At 33.7% G+C, this 21049-nt stretch overlaps 2 protein-coding genes across 3 annotated transcripts; one reads left to right on the forward strand and one right to left on the reverse strand.

Moving 5' to 3' along the window:
• The first annotated feature begins 398 nt into the window (after positions 1-398).
• Positions 399-2667, forward strand: LOC120092746 (probable membrane-associated kinase regulator 5). Its single transcript, XM_039050928.1, has 3 exons — positions 399-1288; positions 2078-2149; positions 2470-2667. The coding sequence occupies exons 1-3, from the start codon at positions 499-501 to the stop codon at positions 2505-2507; spliced, it is 900 nt and encodes a 299-aa protein (XP_038906856.1). The 5' UTR covers positions 399-498; the 3' UTR covers positions 2508-2667.
• Positions 2668-11312: 8645 nt separating this feature from the next.
• LOC120092844 (trafficking protein particle complex subunit 1) lies at positions 11313-14686 on the reverse strand. Of its 2 annotated transcripts, none has more exons than XM_039051072.1 (5): positions 14431-14686; positions 13687-13925; positions 13294-13408; positions 12686-12804; positions 11313-11758 (listed from the first exon to the last, which is right to left on the reverse strand). In XM_039051072.1, the coding sequence occupies exons 2-5, from the start codon at positions 13908-13910 to the stop codon at positions 11710-11712; spliced, it is 507 nt and encodes a 168-aa protein (XP_038907000.1). In that variant the 5' UTR covers positions 13911-13925; positions 14431-14686; the 3' UTR covers positions 11313-11709. The 2 variants fall into 2 exon arrangements, with proteins under 2 accessions (XP_038907000.1, XP_038906999.1); XM_039051071.1 differs by having other exon boundaries at positions 13687-13915; positions 14431-14684.
• Positions 14687-21049: the final 6363 nt, after the last annotated feature.

The raw sequence follows: 21049 nt of genomic DNA on the forward strand, positions 1-21049 counted from the left end.
AAGTTTGAGTGAGAATTTGACTATCTAAAATTCAAGTTTAACCAATGCATATTTTAGTTTACCCATTATAAGATTGGAGATCGTATTATCAATCTTTAAATTTATAATTAATTGGTATTTTATCTATCGGACTAGGTTGGAATTGAGAAAATTGTCTTTTGATGTCTTAATGAATTGGCTTTAGTTAAGTTGTGGAATTAAAAGGTCTATTAAGCCATTAGAAATTATGTCAAAATGGCAATGATTGATGAGGGCAACATCCAACAAGACCAAATGCCTATTTCCAAATTCAAAGATGACATAGATATCATTATAAAAATTCCAAAAAGAAAAGGAAAAAAGAAACCAAAACTTAAAATTAAACTAAATAATAATAATAATAAAAGCTTACATCATCCTCTCTGTTTTCCCCTAACACCATTTTCAATTCCAACTCTCTCTCTCTATAAAACCCACCAAAAACCCATCATTTTTCTTCCTCTCCTCTCTCATCTCACCATGGATTCCGTCGCATTTCTCAAGCTATTCAAACTTTCCGGCGCCGATGAACTACAGAAGCACGAGGAAGAAGAAGAGGAAGATTCGTTCTTCGATCTCGAGTTTTTCTCTGTTTCCGCCGGAAAAATTCAAAGCCCAGAACAGAAACCTCAAATTCCGACCAAATTAGGTGATCACATAAACCTCTGTTCCGATTCCATTTCTAAACGGAAGATTCTTCCAATCGAGCCTACTTCAAAGCCCCAATCTCCGATTCAGCTTCTCAAATCGGCCCCCAAGTTCCCTGTTTTCATCTTCAAGAAGCAGAGATCAGTGGCCAAAAACAGAGCGCCCGCCGGAACGGAAGAAGAAGAAGGAAGCAGAGTTCTGAGCTCCAAGCTCAGCAGAGACAATAGCACGAGGCGAATCGGAGGCATTTTTCCGCTGGACCCACGTGAACCTCCGGTTCCAGCTCCGACGAGGCGGTTCTCGAAGGAGGCGGTGCAGAAATATTTGAAGCTGATTAAGCCTAAGGTTCTGAGGAAACCCACCTACAGCGGCGGCGACTTTTCGTCGGCGGCTGTGGATTCGCCAGTGAGGGAGAAGCACGAGAACGGACTCCCGGCGGGGATTCGATTGGTCTGTAGACATCTGGGTAAGAGCAAATCGGCGTCGGCAGCTGGTGGATTGGCAGCGGCAGTGTCGGCGGTGGTTCCTCCGCCGAACCGGAGGGATGATTCGTTGTTGCAGCAACACGACGGGATTCAAAGCGCCATTTTACACTGTAAAAGATCCTTCAACGCCTCCGCAGGTAAAAACGAAGAAAAAAAATTCTTTAAAACTTTTAATTTTCTCTAATAATTCTCACAAGTTTAATAATATTTAAAAAAAAATGGAAAAAAAAAATCAACATTTGAACATTCTGGTTGGACTTTTGTTTTTCCTCCAAATTTAATGAAATAACGCTTAAAATACAAGTTTGGTCCATCTAGTTTTAGTTTTGTTTCATTTTAGTTAGTTTATTATTCTGTATTTTTAATAAATCTTAAAATTACTCCATGTAATTTGTTTCTTCCTATTTTTCTCGAACAATTTAGTTTATATGAGCATCTTCTTCATATCTTTTCTTAGATAAAAATTATTATTTTTATTTAATCAATATTGATTTAAAAATAATTTTAAATGACTAAATTTAATATTTATTAAATTAGATAATTGAAAATGTGTAAAAAAAATAAAACAAGACTCAGAATATAGAGAGGAATAGTATTTTAACCCATAATTTTTTTTTTTATCTTAATGAAAACTTCTAACCTAAGTTATAAATTTAGTTAATGAACTTTAAATTTTTAAAAAAATAAATTTATGTGTCTTCTAATAAAAAAATTAAGATACATATACAATTTTTTTTAAAATTTAGAGATTAAATATATAAAATCCTCAAAGTTGGATTAAACACATTAGCCTCGATTACTGAGGGTGTCAAACTTGTAAATTGCAATTCAATAATTAAAAGAAAAAATGACTTGAAAAGTTTTTAGAGAACAAAAAGGCTAAATTGTAAAAGGCCATTAATGCATTGATTTATTTTGGTGGTCAGAAAAACCTGTGTGGTTATCAAGGTCTGAATCAGCAGCCTCACAAGAAAGGCCAAGAAGTCTATCTTGCAAAGGTATACATCCTTTTATTATTGTTGTTGTTTTATATATAATAAGGTATTTAGTTTTGGAAAAATTTATACGAATAGAAAAAAAATATCAAATTATTTACGAAAATAACAAAAAAAAAAAAAAATTGGATAGACTTCTATTAGAATCTATCATATAATATCAATGATAAATTTCAATCATCAAAGGATTAAATTTTGCTATTTTGTGTAAATAGTTTTTTTTTAATTACTCTCTTCTTTTTTATTGATTTAGTATTTTTTTTTTTTTTTTTACAAAAATTACTTGAAATAATGAAATGTTTTATGATGATTTATTTTTGCAGATTTTAGTTTCAAAGAAAGCAAAGAGGAAGGGAATTGAAGAGTGAAATTAAAGAAAGGGTTATTTATTTTGTAAAGGGAAGGGAAAATTTTTGGGTGAAGAAAATGGTGATGAAATGGGTGTGTTGAGAGTTGAGATGGGATGTGTAAAGGGCTCATAATTATTATGAAACCATTTGAAAAGAAATCTGATTCTCAAATCTGCCTTTGTGTTGGATTTTGTCTCTTGCAAACTCCAACCATTAAACTCCCCCACCCCCCCAAAAAAAAGTTCTTTTTATTTTTCATATATATATATTTTAATGCTCCAAACTTAAAGATTCGAAATTTGGATTTGGCAACAATTGACTCCGGCATTCTCTTGCATTTCCACAACCTAGTCACGTTATTTACTTGTCTTAAACAGCTTATAAGGATGAAGATTGTCCCCAAAAACCAACAATGTTCTTTTAGCTTATTTTGTCTTACGAATTCTTCTAAGAGGTTATCCTAGAATTGCTCCAAGTGTGTTTTCGGATGCTTCTAAGAATTTTTTCAAGAGATCATCTAACATAAAATTGCTTCAAGTATGCTTTGTCTTAAAGAGCTTCCAAGAGTGAAGACCATCCTACAAACCAACATGAGTTTTTTCTGTATGTTTTGTTCTTACTCATTCGTTTATGAGAATTTTTTCCAAGAGGAAATCCAATGTAAAATTATTCAATGTTAAGTACGTTTAACTTTTAGAGTTTTTATGATTAAATCACCGAAAAGGAAGGTGTACCTTGTTGGTACATATAGTAACTTTTAATTTCATCATGTACTTTTCTCTAAAATTTAGAAAAAAAATGTTTTTATTTTAACTCCTTAATAAATTATCTGTAAATATTGTTAAAAAAAAGTTGTTTCTCAAGCATGCAATAAATTCCTAAACATATGGATGATATGAAATTGATATAATTTTAGAAGGATATGACATTATAGCCATTTTTATTGAAATTTATGAATTATAAGAAGTTATTTGTGCTTTAATTGAATATACTTTCATGCAAAACTTTTTTTTAATTAATGAAAAAAAATAGTGATGACTAATTAAGTGTATCATTAATATTAAAAGTGAAAAACCATTTTTAATCTATTAATTAAAATTTTAATTTAACTATTATTTTGCTAAAATGAATTTATTTCAAGAATAATTGACAATACACAAATTGAAGTTTCTACAATCTCTCATATTCTTAATTATTGTACTAAAAATAATTCTTAATTTTGTATGTTTTTAAATTTTAAAATTTGTGATACATTAGTGATAATATTGAGGTTTGCTTCTTAGATGCAAAAAATTAAATTGATTTGAGGGTTGGAAATGTTAGTAATTTGTTAGTCGAGTTATCACTATGGATATTATTCATGATCTATTAGAGATAATATTTTAAGTTTGATATCTTTTTATTTTAGTACAACAAAAGGAAGTAAGAAGATTTGAACATATAATCTCAATAAAAGAATTATACATACATATATACATTCGGCACCAAATGGGTCTGACATTCTCTTGCATCCTGGCCACATTAGCTATTTGTCTTAAACTGCTTACTAGGATGAAGATTGTCCCCACAAATGAACAATGTTCTTTCTGTTGGGGTTGATGTCCTAAATCTCGTGGATCCTGTAGTTTTTAATTATAATGTATAAATAATTTATTTATCTGAAAAAATTAGAGAAATTTTATTTGACATTTAATAACATTAACTCACAAAACCAATAAACTAAGATCAAAGGCTATCTTCTATAACTTAAACATGTATGTAGAGACATACATATGGATCATGTTAAAGAGATAATCTAAACAATTTGTAGTAGATGGATAAGGCTGAATACCTCATCCTGATGGCATTATGAATATGACCCGTTTTGTAGATGTTACATTTGTTGTAAGGTGCTATAAATGATCTAATCTTGATCATTCATGTGGAGATATGTGAGCGGGGGTATTTTATACTAAGAGTTTGTATAAGAACGGACCATGAAATGGATAGTCTCACTGTGTTACACCGTTAATAGGAGAGTTTTACATTTCACCAGGATGACCATATGTGACTTGACCTGAATCTGAGTGAGTTGTGAACTTCTGCCTATGAAGGCAGTCCTTTGATTTGCATGGGTGAGAGTGGCCAGTTTGCTGACTCAATAAGCCTAACATTTTGGGAATATGTCTGATTGGGAAGTTGGGAACACAGCTATACCAAGAAGAGATTTACTCCTCTATAGTTAGAGAAAGTAGATAAATTGTTCATTTAAAAGCTGATTCTGGGGTTTGAACAATGTGGTGCCATACCTTTTCCTGGTCCGAGAAGGGTTTGGTCATAGTTGGACTATGATTTATTGTTCATTAGAGGGATTAGTGGTACTTAAGGAGTTAGATATGAGTTAAATGTAACTACAGGAGCACAACGGTCATTTTGACCAAATTGTACTTACGAACAATTTGTGAAAGGTCATTGCACCATTGGTTAGTTATATCTAGTGGACACAAAAATATATATTGTGTGAACAGTGCAACTGTCCGTCTTTAGTGGAGTAACCAACAGTTAATGAAAGTTGGGTAATTTAATTAAAGAGTTTAATTAATTATCCAAGTACCATTGGAGCTTCAAACTATAGGTCCATAAGGCTCTCTCGATAGCTCAACTGGGTTTATTAAAAATCAAATTAATTTTGGACTAATTTGAATAGTTCAAATTAATTGAGGGAATTAATTATATATGATCTAATTAACATAATGTATTTGATACATTATAATATAAAGTTTATTTTGAGAGAATAAGTATTTAAATATGATTAAAATATTACTTATATGAATTTATATGTATTGGATTGATATAGTTATTTAATATAATTTGATTTATAGTAAATATCATAGATTAATTGAGAGTTTTTCAAGCTTTAGGTTATATTATATTTGATATAATATAAACTATAGGTTATGTGTTATATTAGTTATAACATATAGCTGTCTCTTATACACATCTAGATGTGTATAAGAGACAGATAGTGTATATATATAATAAACTAATTATTATATATGTGTGTGTGTGTGTATTATTAATTTAATTAAAATATGTTTTAATTTAAATTTGAATTAAAGGGTGGGTGTTATGAAAATAACTTTCCTTTCCTTAATACTCTCAATTAATGGTCGGTTGTGGAAATTGTAGGGATTCTATCATCTTCTTCCCTAAAATCACATAAGGTTTGAGATCTCCTATAAGGCTCTTCGAAGAAAGCTCTCGCCTACAATTTTTCTTTAAAACTAATGTCTCCATCTTCCTAATTTTAATACAGAGCCCACAAATTTCTATGGTTTCTCAATCTCAAAAGAGAATACCAAGGTTTTTTTATTTATTTAGTGGTGTCCAACTATTTTGATCAATTGGGTTTTTTTTCATGATTCAAAGAGAGTTCGTGAATTTTACACAAGATTCGTGATTTTTTTTTTTTTTTTTTTTTTTTTTTTGTTTTGTTTTCAAGGATATGTAAATCTAAGCCCTATTTTCTCCTCTTCTATATTTACTAAAACATGCTATAAATTTCTATTAGGATGCATATTTTTCTTCTTTCTAATTTTAATAAATATGTTGTGGAAGTCGAATTTAGGACACGATCTTGCTTCTGCATCGATTTTCACAAACCACCACTTAAGCTTGTTTTGTCTTCATTCACATGTTTCTTGTAATTTTTTCTAATAGGTTATCCTGTTTAGAATTGTTCCAAACATGCATTCACATGCTTCAAGGAATTTTTTAAGCAAGGCATGCTTTGTTTTAAGGAGCTTCTAAGAGTGAAGACCTCCCACAAACCAATACAAGTTTTTTCAATATTTTTTGTCCTTACTCACATCCTTCCTAAGAATTCTTTTCAAGAGGAAACTCAATATAAAATTGCTCTAAACTAAGTATGCTTACTTTTAGAGTTCTTATGATTAAGTTACCGAAAGGTGCACGTTGTTGGTATAAATAGTGACTTTTAATTCTTTTTAAGTCTTTTAGAATTCCTCTCATTCAGATGAGATCTCGATTCATTCATACCCGTCCTAAACTCAAACACTAGAAATTTACACATTAACTTATCACACTGTATCAATCTTCTTCTTCAACTTTTAATTTCACCATGTAATTATCTCTATAACTTAGAAAAACAAATGTTTTGTGTTCTCTTTAAATATTGTTCAGAAAAGTTTCTTCTCAAGCATTCAATACATTCTGAAACATATGGATGATATGAAGTTGATATAATTTTCCAATAATTTTAGAAGAATATGACATTATACCCATTTTATTATTGAAATTTATGAATCAATAGTTCACATGCACTACTTTATTTGAAATCGAAGGTTCTACGATCTCCCATATTCACAACTATTGTACTAAAAATAATTATTAATTTCGTGTTGATGTTTTTAAGTTTTAAAATTTAACATATTCAATTCCTTTTAATTATATCCTTTCATTAAAAATGCATCAAATTTTGTATGATTAAATTATTGTTTTGCTAGCATATATAAACCCAAAAATATGTTGTTCTTACACTATTTAACACATGAGATCTAACTTGGCCATTAGAAAAATAGAGTTTATCTATTAATAAAGTGCATTTCTTTCGAGTGGCGTGCACAAACATACATATTATTTTGATAATAATGTGGCATGGAGTCAAATCTCAAAATTAAAAATTAATAGTACTAATTGATCATGCTAGTTGAATTATTAAATAACCAATTTATTGAAATAAGAAGCCATAAAAGTCCTCATTTAAAGCAGAGGACAACCACTAGGTGTAACCAAAATACCACAAAATAATCTAGCCAATTCGAAAATACCTCCTTGTTGAGGAGGTAAAGTTTGAATTCTGTGATTTTTTGCTTGTATATTTTTTTTTTTAACATCCCTCAAATTGATATAGTTTGTATCATTTATATTGATTGGCAAAATGCTAACAGGTTATTTCATTAAGTTTAAGTTGAGATGATATGGCTTGATTTAGTAGCTAGTGAGACAGAGTATAAATGAATATATAAAAAGGGTTAAATAAGATCTTAGGTTGAGTTCAGTGGATTAAAATATAATTATTGACATGTGCTAAGGGTTGGAAATATTAGTAATTTGTCAGTTGAGTTATCACTACGGATATTATTCATCATCTATTAGTGATGATACTCTAAATTTGATATCTTCTTATTTTCGTACAATAAGAGAAAATTTGAAAATTTGAACATATGATCTCGATGAAAGAATTACATGTCAATTATCATTGAACTATACTCACTTTGACGCCGAGTTTCTTTTCTCTCAAATAGTTCGAAAATCAATCATCAATATCCCCAATTCATACCAAAAAAAAAAAACACACAAAATTAATTCACCCTTTTCTGTCAAAATTTATATTTCTCATTCATCCTTCCTTCCAATTCCAACATTCATAGTGTCTATAAACCTACGAAGCACAGATATAGATACGACTACATAATACGGATACGATCGGATACGACGATTTGTCAATTTCTAAAAAACTAAGATACGGATACGTCTAAGGATACGTTACTTTTTTATTTGATATATATATATTTCTAAAAAACGAGGATATTGATACGTTGAAGATACATTTTTTTCTTTAAAAAAATCTAGGATATAGATAAATTTAGCATATAAGTTAATAACACTAGCACAAAATAGAATACAAATACTGAAATACAATATAAAAAAAAGCAACATCTAAGGTGTTGAAGTACAATAGTTAATAAAATGCAATAGAAAAGTGACTCATATTGCAAAGAAGAGAAAGAAGAAAAAGATTAGAGAGAGAAGTATGAAGATAAACGAAGAACTTATTGTTGAAAACATCAAAATGGTTTATATTTTGGTGGACTTTGTGGGGACTCAAATGTGAAGGTGGAGATTAGATGAATCTAGTCTATGGTTTGGTCCGTTATTTATTTATTTTTCTTTTAGTTTTGGACTCGAATAGTGAGCTTTTTAAATAGGTTGCTTAATTTTAGATTGAGAAATATTAGATAGTTATTTGTCTTTTTTCTTAAAAAAAATATGCATAGAAATAGATACGCTAAATCGCGTGTCAGATACGTATCTGTGAGGTATCTGGAAGTATCAGTATCCGATACGTGTCTGATACTTATTTTCTGCCTCACATGAAGTATCTGTACTTTATAGCTCTAAACTAAAATCAAAGCTCATATTTGACTCATTGTCATTGTATGATCTTGGTCTTTAGCGTTTACTTGTCAATTCTTACACACATATATATATATATCATAGAAACCCAAAAATAATGTTATGGGATTGTATGGCCTTGTCTCGTCAATTTACTTAACATAACTGTTCATGATTTGATTTGAAATTGAATTGGACAACTATTCGGAATGATAAAACAAGTTTGTATATATGAATGTATATATTTATGGTTTAGTATGACTTAAGACCTTGACTTGTAGACTTTTTAGCTTAGGCTACTTTGTTTGACCTCATGTAGTGGGGTTACCTTAACATTTATTCATATGAAATTTTCATCGATATTTTTATATTTTTATATGTTCGTAAGTTCAACGTTGACATAAGAAGTGAATAGATATTTTTATTGTATTATAAAAAAAATTGATAAAGTATAACAAAAATATCAACAAAATATCACTAATATAAACTCTAAATTAATAATAAAACATTTGAATTTATTATGATAGAATGCTTATGAGAAGTTTGAGACTCAATTTTATAGATGTATCATAATTTTTTTAAAAAAGAATTATAAATATGAAAAGAAGCATAAAAATATTGAAACACGTGAGCATTTCATCATCATCTTCTTTTTTCAATAAGTTTAAATGTCTTAATTTCTTTTTTCAATAACTTTAAATGTCTTATTATTAATATTAAGTTCATACTAGTGACATTTTGTTAATATATATGGTTTTGAAGGCTCCGATTGGTAACTATTTTATTTTTTGTTTTTTTTTTAAAAAAAATTAAGTCCATGGACACTAAAGCGAAATTTTGAGAATTAAAAAAAAAAAAAGCTTTCAAAAAGTTGTTTTTATTTTTGAAATTTGGCTAAGAATTCAACTATTATAAAAGATGCAAAATCGTTGTAAGAAATATGAATGAAATAGGTTTAATTCTAAAAAACAAAAACAAAACACCAAAAGATTACCAAACGAGGCCAAAAATGTTAATTTTTTTTATGCTATGAAAATGTTGATATTGAACCCAAATACACAAAAAACCTTGATTACGTTTCATCAAATTTCTATAAAAGGAATTATAGCTTGCTTGAAGTATCTTTTGATAAAAAAAAAAAAAAGACTTTCTAAATAAAATTATCTATAAACACACATTTAGAAAAGTTACTAATTTAATGTAATTGACTTTTTGGGTGTTTTTACTTTTTAGATCACCAAATCAAACACTAAGGCCAGCGATTTTAGATTATAATTAGTTGTACAATGATGATGTAATATCAACATATTGAAAATAACATCACTCATTTATTTAAAAAAACAGTTGCTCATTTTAAATGACTTGTCAAGTAAAACAATAATGTTTCGTCCAATCTTGAGACTTGAAGTCAAAAGTTTGATTTATCCCTTCCCCATATTATGTAAAAAAAAAAAAAAAAAAGACTTGATTCAAAACTATATAGAAATTAGATCATGCTCCATTTGATAACTACTATCTTTCCAGTTCTATATTTTGGACTCGAACATAGGACGTGAAGAATAATACCGGGGTGAAGAATAATACCGGGCATCCTATCTACCAACAAGCCAATCCTGGTCTTTTTTTCTTCAAATTTATATTTAAAACTTGTTCTATATTTAAAATTTATATACATTTCCTTTCATTTTTTTTTCCTTTTGCTATGATTTCACTTCTGGAAGCAACACAAATGAATTTTTAGTCAAATTCTTATTAAAAAAAATGTAATTTTTTTAATTTTCAAAACTTGACTTGGTTTTTAAAATATAAGTAGAATGTGAATAGCCAAACAAAAACACTTTAGTGAAACTAGTGTTTATAAACATGGTTTTTAAAAACCAAAGATATGTGCCGCCACCATGGGAATGCAACCGTAAAAACAGCCCATGGGCATAGCATCATACAGAATTGAAGTATCATCAGACCACAGAGAACAGAGAACCCAACTTTGAACTTGGTTTTGCTCTTATGTTGGCTTATACCTCATTACAATCGTATCAACTCCACAGCTGTATCACGAGACAGGGTCACAGATTAGAGTTAAAACAGGTGAAGGTTTCAGTTAAAGCCACAAACCACCTTACTGAAAATGGATTACAAGTACTCATACAATGGAAAGATTTACTATCATGTGAAGCCATTTGGAGATCCTCCAACCAGATTCAATGATGTTTTTCGTCCTTCAGACCTTAGGAATTAAGGCTCCAAACTCGCTTGGAGCGAGGAGAGATTTAAGAAAGAGCTCGGTGGCATCAGCGAAAGAAAAAGCAATGTAATGCGCACAATCGCACACACCAAGCAACAAGAATTTCAATTGGCTTAGACATCGGGAATCAAAGCAGAGGAAACCCAGAGTTTGTCTAATCTTCTTTCAGATATAAGCCTCCATTACAAGAAATCCCTAGCCCATAGTTACAAACATATCTCTTCACGAGTCGAGGCCTATCAACCTTAAAGCACCAAGATCCATTCATCAAGATTGACAATTTTCCTACATTATGATGGGTGAATCCTAGGTTGAACATATACCAAGAAATTGATGAAGAGACCATGGAAAGGGGGAAGTGGTTAAGAAGGCAATTGAACAAAATCCTCTCCCATTTGAAAACATTTCACATTTTTACACAAAGAACGCCTAATGTATGGTACGTGTGTAAATGTAACAAGAGATATATAGATGCGTTACTATAAACTATACATGAGCAGCAAAGATTTGTACTAAAATTCCTTTTTTTTCTTTTTTCTTCCACCACTATCACAAAGAAGTTGCCGCAGAATGCTGGGAGAAAAAAGGGGAGAAAGGAAAAAGATAAACTAGAATCATTCACACCGGTGCACTCTCTACAGGAATCAATAGAAAACAAAAGGAAACTCCCAAGTAGGCATTTTAATAGCCTGAAACTGCACCATATCCAGTGAATCGCATTCATTCATTGAAAAAAGACAGAGCATACAAATTGAATGAAACTAAAACGGCAGAGCAGTCACTACCTCTGATTATATACTTCTTACATATTGGTCAAGACTTGTATTGAATAGCTCACACCTGCAGAAAGCAAAATCAAGAGAGTCGATATTGTGTTGCCAGGACAAACAAAAATTAACATTATTTTCATTATAAGAATGATATCATATCAAGCATGAATTGTTTGAGGTTGGGTTAAGTCCGTAAATAAAAATTTTGAAATATTTCAAAAAGAGTAAACAGGAGAAGTCAATGAATAATCTCCCACGTAAAACTTTCTGGTAAAAGAGGGATTAAATTAACATTTCATTTCATTTCATTTCATATGGTTTGAGTTTGCTTTCAATTTGGCCTAAATGGTTTTAGAATTTTCAATTCCATTATAGTCCCTATAACTTAGTTAAATCTCCCAAAAATGTTACCATTTTTAGATGCTAATAGTTCTCTCTCCCTCTTTTTGGATATCCGTGAGTGTCCGAGCCAACTTATGCGCACTCGACTAATTTCATGGGACAACCCGTGACCCTTAACATTTGGGTGTCAAGGAAACTTGTAAGAAATTAATTCCTAGGTAGGTGGTTACCATGGATTGAACCTTTGACCTCTTAGCCATTTATTGAGACCATGTCTCCTTTTTACCACTAAGCCAACCCATGATGGCTAGAAGCTAATAGTTTTCTAGAACACGGTCTTTTTCTTTGGAAGTGAAGAAAAAGGACGATGCACTACCATTCAATATAAGGTATATCTAAAGGTTAAATTGATCATAATTATGGTTTGAATCGAGTCCGATCAGAAAAAAGAGGAAAGCAAAAACCAATAGTACATTCCCTTATCCCAGACGTCATTTGATCTTTTGTAAATTGAAACCAATTGATGCATGCATTACAAGGTCAAATTCATCAAAGATGTTGATTTTATTCTGCAAGAGTTCAAAGTGAATTTCTTTGGACTAGATTACTAGAGATGGTATATAGAACATATGCATCAACCCAAGCTAACAATTACCTGATTGGGGTTCCTGGACTGTAGATGGGATTTTTCACTACATATTCAACATACAAGTTGTAGATGTACTTCAATGAGTCCCTCAGGTCACCGGTTCTAGGATGGGTAACCAGGATAATCTGAAAACAAAGGAACAATCCAATGATCCATCAATGCACACAAAATTGAATTTCAAACTAATTTATTAATCTCATAGGATCTCCATTTTGCACCTTTGGTTAATTATTTTCCAAACAGAAACAATTTTAAAACAGCAGCTTCACAGGGCTTCTTCCAAAAACCCAACTTTAACTCTTCAAGAATAAAACAAGAAGAAAAAGATTTGTTGGAAATATTATTCATCACCAAGGAAACTGAACTTTCTAAGAACAACAAAGAAAAGTAAGAAAATTTCACAAGGTTACGAATAAAAACTTAAGTCTAATAACGGTAAATAAACAAGTCAATGGCAGAAAACAAATATTGGTTTCATTAGATCTCAATAATTCATATGTAGTCTGCTCCGATTATGCCATAAATCAAGTTATTTAATTTATCAATTCAAGTAGACATTCATGAAACTACAATGGCAAAATCGACAATAACAGAAGAAAGAAGGTTAAACAAACCTTTATCCCTGATGGAGTTTCAGTAAAACTGAGCTTGTAGGTATTTGTACGAAAACTGTGGAATGAACAACCTTGGCCAGGTAACTGAGGCACCCCAAGATTTCCTTTATCAGCGCTGTAAATGTAAAAAGAAAGCTATCACTTCAGAATCTAATTCCCGAAAGCAGTCCATCACTTCCCAGTAAGTTAATCCTTTGAAAAGTCAAATCAAAATCTACAATCAAATTAGACATCTTATAGTTATTGCCACCGACCACGAAAGAGCAATGCATTTGTCCAGTTATTAAGGCTTAAAAATATAGTTTGCATTAATCTCCTATCTTGTTGGATCATTACTTGAGCTAGGCACAGCATAAGCCAAAGTAGTTTCCCAGTGAAGGAAGAAACATAAACCTGGTTGGGTCCATCTTCGCAGTGAAGGACTTAAGCGAGAAGAGCAAACCAAACATGAGTTTGTGGTCTTGCTGGGGATTCAATGTCCGGAGAGGCCGATTCCATTCCCTGTAGAACAAACAAACTCCATTCCTATTGAAAATATACATCATATGCACATTGTTTCCAGTTGTAGTCGGCACTGGAGGCGAAGGGCTAATCTCTGACCCACCAAAGAACTGCATGGTTTCTGGAATAAACTAAACTGAATCAAATCAATTGTCATACAAAAATGATCTACGAATCTAAGATTCTAACAAAACCCCAGCATTTTCCCTCAACTCTACAGTCAGTTGTCTAGCAAAGCAACTAAGAGTTCAGTCATTCCTATTATAATTCATTGAGGTTAAAAAGAAAATAGCGAATCGTCAACGGGTGAAATCTAAGCCGACCCAAATCAGGACTCAGTAAAGCAAGAATTTGTATGACTCGACCAAAATAACCCAGATGCATTTCCCTTTGGCCTCTCTACAGAACCACTCTATATACTTAGAAACAAATCTAGTGTAAATTTGGAAGTCCTATTCATACAGAGTTCCAAGGAAAAGAAATGTAGAAGGGACATTGCAGAGAGAGTAGATTTTGCTGATGGATCATAGAAGAGACTGAGACCAGGGGAAAATGGAGAGGCAATTCGTGATGAGGTGGATGATGACAGATTCAAGAAGGAGCATCAAAATCAGGCAACGGAGACGAGAAAGATACCTCAGAGAGCGGAGACGGCAGATAAGCGGAAGCGACCAGATCCAACGACGAAGTTCTTAATTCGTCAGGCAATGATTGCCGGAGAAAACGGCAGCAGATCGGAGCCTCCCGGCGCAGGAGACGCGTCCGACGATTACAGATTGAATGAAGGTCGTTTGTGAAAGGTGTACGCAAATCGGTCTCTCTTTTAATCAGTCGCTGCGCTCGGAGTCGAACTCCAAACTGGCTTTTTTTTTCTTTTTCTTTTTCCAACCCAAAGTAAAATTACGGAACTAGTCATGATGTTGTGTACTGTATCTATGTTGTCGGCTCTCACTCTTGATTAATGGGGCATTTCTTAAAGCAAAATAGATCTTTTCAAAATGCTAAATTACAAAGGAAAAAAAAAGTTCGTCAACCTGAACAAAGGTGAGCCTTTTTTAGTACAACACTATACCGAGTGGGAGATTGAACATCTGACAAAGTCGTGTTAATATCACTGAGACCAGGGGCATGCAAAAATTTGAGAAAATCGATGAATCTGGATCGAATGAAATCGATTGGTTTAGCCCAATTTCTTAAAAAAAATCTCGATACCGATTCATTGCTAGTGAGAACCGACCAATTTGGTTTGGTTTTAGATTCAAGAGTTTTAAAAAACCTGTAGAACCGAACTAAACCAACTTTTATTATGTTTATATGTATTTTTCTGATTATATGAGCTCATCTCAACCCACTTATTCCTTTTAGTTTGAAAAACCCATAAGCGCTCTTAGACCAATTCTAAAAAGTAAAAGAATACATTTTTTTTAAAAAAAAAAACCCTAAAACTAAAGAAGCAGTCGCATGCCGCCTGCCATCTCCATTATCCTCTCTCGATCGACATCTTCATTCCTCACTTCTCTTTTGTCTTCTTTTATGTCAATCTTCATCTTCAAGTTCGATGTCACCTCTCTTCACCTCCCACGATCTCCACGGCCAATCTTCATCTCCATCTTCTCTTCAATTCTTTGGGCCGACCTTCATCTTCGACGTACGTACAAGCTCTCTTCAAGTTTTCATCTTCAAGCTCCATTTCATTTTTGCCACCGTTTTGGGATGAGTAAACAAAAGGTTTTGTTTTTTTTTAAGGTTTTATTATTTTTCTTTACTGTAGCTAGAGGAGGAAGTATTTTTTAAAATTTGAAAAAAACAATGGTTAATAACCGAACCAAATTGGCCTAAAACCAAAGTAGGTTGGTTTGGTACACAAACCGAAATCAAGGAAGAAGAGGAAGAAGGTGCAAGAAATTACATCTTCGAACCAACCAAATTATGTAACGTCACATATTTGTTGAAGAGGAAGAAAGCAGTCATGAAATCTTCACATAGGAAGAGGAAGAAGGCAGTCATCCGAAGAAGCCAGAAGGTGCAAGAAATTGCATCTGACGGCTTGACTCTCTATCCTTATGTTTCTTTTTATATTTTCATTAGCATTTGTATTGTTGTGTAATGTTGAAAAACTTCCATTACCAATATGCATGCCATCACATTCTTGCCTGTCCATCTTCTTTTTATCAAGTATGAGCAACTAATTTCATAATGGGTTGAGGAAAATGAAACTAACATGTACTAAGTAGATCATATACTGATGTTCAACTTGTTTAATGCATGCTTCATAGACTATTTTGATCAAATTGATAGATTGCTCTAAATAAAAAAAATCATTGTTTGAAAAAGCAAGGGATTTTAGATCTCATTAAACAAGAAAAGAAATACCTTTAGACATAAAGATACATCTTTTGTATTAAATACTCATTGCATGCGTCCTAGAAATATAATATTATGGTTGAACGCACTGAGAACTATAGCTTTTTTATTATGAGTAAGTTGCTTGAATGCATGGTATATGTTTTGCTTAGAAAGTGTTAGTAGATATTTTTCTCAATCCTATTTCATTCATTGGAATCTTACATTTCTCTCTGCATCTGTACTCATCGCACCCCCTTTCACACATTTTAGTAATAGTGATATAATAGAACCGATCATTCGCACTATTGACAAAAAGTTTCGTTAAGATCAAAACAAGGATTTCATTGCATCTTTAGAAAGCAAACCCTGAGTTCGACTCTGGACTCACTAGGACTCTAGTTGAATTTACACTTGAGTTTGATAAGACAAAACAATGTGTTTACATAATTAAGGAGATCAAGCACAAAATCATTTCATCGCATTTATAGAAATGAATCAAGTTTTTGGCGTTATTGCGGTAACTAAACCGGTGCTAGATTATTATTTCTGATTTTCACAGGTCTTGAGAGATTGCAGGCGTATGATAACGCCAAAATCTATAAAAAGTGTATGAAGCATTGGCATGATCGACGCATAAGTAAGAAAAATTTTAAGATTGGACAAAAAGTTCTTTTATTTAACTAACGTCTTCGATTGTTCTTATGAAAATTGAAATTGTGATGATCGGGACCATGTGTAATTAAGGAGATCTACCTTCACGGAGTAGTGGATTTAATGTAGGATAGATCAAACCCATTCAAGATTAATGGTCAAAGACTCAAGCCATACTCTGGAAGCAATGTTAATCGCAAGAAAGCCTCCATTGACCTGGGAAAACCTAAATGATGCGGTGGAAAAATCCCCACAATAGCAAAGGTGACTTCTTTTCAGGGACGTATCACATCTTTTTCTATTTTCTTACCTTATCTTGAATTTTACTTTTTGTTTATTGATTATTTCTACTTGAAACTTTTGTGAAATATGATTGCTTCACATGTTTGGAATTACTTTGGAAATCGCTTAGATTTAAGGTTGGAAAATGAATGAGCGCTGGGATGAGTATAAGATGCATAGTTCAACGCATCATATATGCTCATTGCATGAAAGGGTACCTAAGATATCTAAATATGGCCATTAGTGGTCAATGAAAAGACGTCCATCATGCACGTCGTCTGAAATTCTGTCACATCATGCTTTCATTAAATGATCCATCACTAGGGTGACGTCAGCCTTAAAACGTGCGCCTTTCTCCACACCTATTTAAACCCCATTCTCCCCCCTTTCATCTTTTCACGCTTTCAGAGAACCCTAAATCCTATGATTTCTGGTGAAATTTCTGGCAACCCTCAAACTTCCAAACCTTCAAACAATTCCCCCCCCTTCATCTTTTTATGCTTTCAAAGAACCCTGAATCTTGCGATTTTTGACAAAATTTTTGGCGATCCTTAATCTTCCAAACCTTCAAACGATTCCCCTTTCTTCTCAAAATCTTCAAAATGGCCCACCAATTCAGCTCTACTTCATCCAACCCCACGGTTTCCTTATCATCTTCATACAAGGTAGTAGCGTCATCGGTAGGTTTCAACCTTATCAAAATTCCATTCGTGGTCGTGCTTGTCTATGCACCACCACCCACCATTGGAAAAATTCCATTATTCAACCCCAATTTTCTCATGCCTATCACAGAACCCTACCAAGAGCAGGTGTTGTCTCGATCGTCATCCTCAAAAGAAAAGAGGCAGCAACCATTTCATGCACCAACAAGATGAAGGGCGCTAGTGAAGCAAAAAGGAAAGACGAGTGCAGGATTTACAGGGAAATATGAATCGAAAGCCACTTGAGTCTCTGAATGGCGATGAAAAAGTGAACCAGCCCAGCAAGGTGTTGGCGAAGTGGTCCTAAAGCATTACCTTCCAATGCGCCAAGCCCAGCCAGTGTCAAGGAAGGATATTTAAAAAAATATGTCCGCCGCATTTGAGCAAAAGCAGGTGACAAAAAGGCCGAAAGAAGGCGTCGAAGAAAGGACAACGACACCATGCATAGAATTAGAGAAAAAAGTGGTTATGCCCACCTTATTTGGAGAGCGATTAGTGGCCAAGGTGGTTGCGAAAACAAAGAAGATTATAGAAGGCTTCAGTGAGATATGGAAGGAAGTCGAATCCCTCATCGCAACAAAAAAAATTCCATCATGAGACACACGATGAGGAGATTGAAGATGTTGGCGCTACAATGCATAATAGAGAACGATTAGTGGACAGTGCATATCTCGCCACAATAGCCTTTAAGGAAGAGATGAGAGAAGACAGTGATGCAGAGAAGAGGAAAGAAAAAGAAAAGGCTCAACGCATCAACAGAAGCTCGAAAAAGATAAGAGAAGAAAAGAAAAAGGAAGCAAGAAAAAAAAAGTGGCAAAGGCCACAAAGAAGGACGTGGCACCCAAAAAGGTGGCACCGAGAAAAGAAGATAAAGGAAAAGCACCCATGGTGCAAAATGAGGAGAAGGCACGAAAGAGAAGAGCACCAATTCTGCTCAAAATGTGATTCTTCCCAAAAAGGTGGAGGGACTTTGCGAAAGTCCCCAAGTGGTAAAGTCTAGCGTAGTAAGGGCATTTTATAATGGGAAGCCGCATTCCATGAAATACTAAGTAGACATTGGCAAAGAGATGGTTAGCTTTGGCGTTAAGAAAATCAGCACCATTTATAAGCTAGAAGACGCTCTTGACGCAAAAGGTAATAAAATCCTTGGGGAGCCAACTAGCGAGGAACAAAGGGAAGCGTTGAAGTTGGTAGCCGGATCGAAGTGGATTACTTCTACTAAAGGAATGAAGACATTATCGCCGCACAACCTGACTCCTGAAGCAAACGTGTGGTTGTACTTCATAAAAAAGAAGTTGCTTTTGATGACGCAAGACCACTCTTTGTCAAGAGATCGCGTGATGGCAATTTATTGCATCATGAAATACATCCCCATTTATATCGATCACATCGTCGTTATGAAGATATCAAATTCCTTTCCCAAATCAAGAGGGCAGCTCTTCTTCCCATCATCTATAACAAGGTTGTGCGATGCTCAAGGTCTTTTCAAAGATGAGCAATAGTTGGCGGTGAAGGGAGTTCTTACTAGTCAATCCCTTCATAGCCTGATGAGACTGCCAACGCCTTAAACTGAGGCAAGTCAGCTGAAATAGTCAGTTAAGAGCCCAGCGTAGAAACAACCTCCGTCTCCCATCAAGCCCTCAAAGCCTAAGAGAAAAAAGGTGACGACAATGCCTAACACTAAGGATTATAATAAAGTGATCGCCACGCCTACAAATACGGTCACACCTCAAGATGAGAGGTCACCTTCTCCCTGCCACGACGAATTCTCTCTACCTTTGCTTGGACAGAACACTCCCCTGCATCAAGACGACTCTGATATAGAAACCCTTTCATTGCCAACACTAAGGGAGTCCCTTAAGTTAGATGTTGATCTGAATAAACACCCTTCTCCTCTTGAACAATACCTCTCTGTCTCCTCTTCTGATCGCACCCAGACCATCAACGCCTCCATCTCCACCCAACGAAAAAGGCAAGACTCTGGTTCCTGAAGAGCCTAAAGTTCAAAGATTCGACACAACAAAGTCCACTATTGATGACCCAAGCCATCCGCCTCCCACATATGAAACAGACGACAGATCCAGCATTGGTGAGGTTGGCAAGCGTCTAACTGGTGAGAGCAATTAATGCCATGATCCCAACACAATTGAAGATACTGAAACGGATTAGGATTATGATGAATGGTGCAGATTCCTCTACGATGACCTACGAGCACCAACCATGGGAGGCTTCAACGAGTGTCGCGACAACAGGGCAAGATCATAAGTCAACTCAACGACTTAGGGCATAAAAAATAAGAGCTTGTTAACAAAAAAAAAAAAAAAAAGGAGCTCCAAGGATTTGTCCAGCACCAAGTCCAAATGATTCAGTGCTAGTAGATCACCACATGAACTTTTATCCGCCAACAGACGCAGCGGCAACACGAATAATTCCACTTTACGATTCAATTCTCTCAAGATGTTCTTGCACGCCTTATAGTCGAGCTAGTTGTTCCCTCGCATCTTCAGAATATCTTGCAATTCCCAGAGGACGATGATGTTGTTGGGATTGGTGTCCTAAATCTCTTGTATTCTCGTAGTTTGTAAATATTGTATAAATAAATTGTTATTAATAAAATAATTTTTATTTTATGAGCATACATTCAATCCAATAAACTAATATCTTAAGTTATTTTAGGTAATTTACACAAGTATGTAGAGACATATAGGTGGATCTTGTTTAAATAATAACCTAAACAATCTGTAGTAGATAAATAAGATTAGGTACCTTATCCTGGTGACACTACGGATATGACCCGCTTTATAGATGTTACAAATGTTGTAAAGTGCTACACATGATCTGATCCTGATCATTCATGTGGAGACATGTGAGCCAAGGTATCCTATACAAAGAGATTTTATAAGACCGAACCACAAAATGATTAGTCTCATAATATAACATCATTTATAATAGAGACTTACATTTCACAAGGATGACCAGATGCCTATAGGTGACATGACCTGAATCCTGAGTGAGTTGTAAACTCCTACTTATGAAGACGGTCCTTTGATTTGTATAGGTGAAAATGGCTAGATTGCCAACTCAACAAGCCTACCATTTTTGGAATTCATCTGATTGGGGAACTGGGAACACAGTTATACAAGATGAAATTCACTCATTCCTTGATGTTGGTATAAGTAGATAAATTACTCCCTCAAGAGCTGATTCCAGGGTTTGAACAATATGACCACACCCTCTCTTGGCCCGTGAGGGATTTGGTCATAGTTGGACTATGA

The sequence above is a fragment of the Benincasa hispida genome, chromosome 12, assembly GCF_009727055.1.
Source record: "Benincasa hispida cultivar B227 chromosome 12, ASM972705v1, whole genome shotgun sequence".
Lineage (NCBI taxonomy): Eukaryota > Viridiplantae > Streptophyta > Magnoliopsida > Cucurbitales > Cucurbitaceae > Benincasa > Benincasa hispida.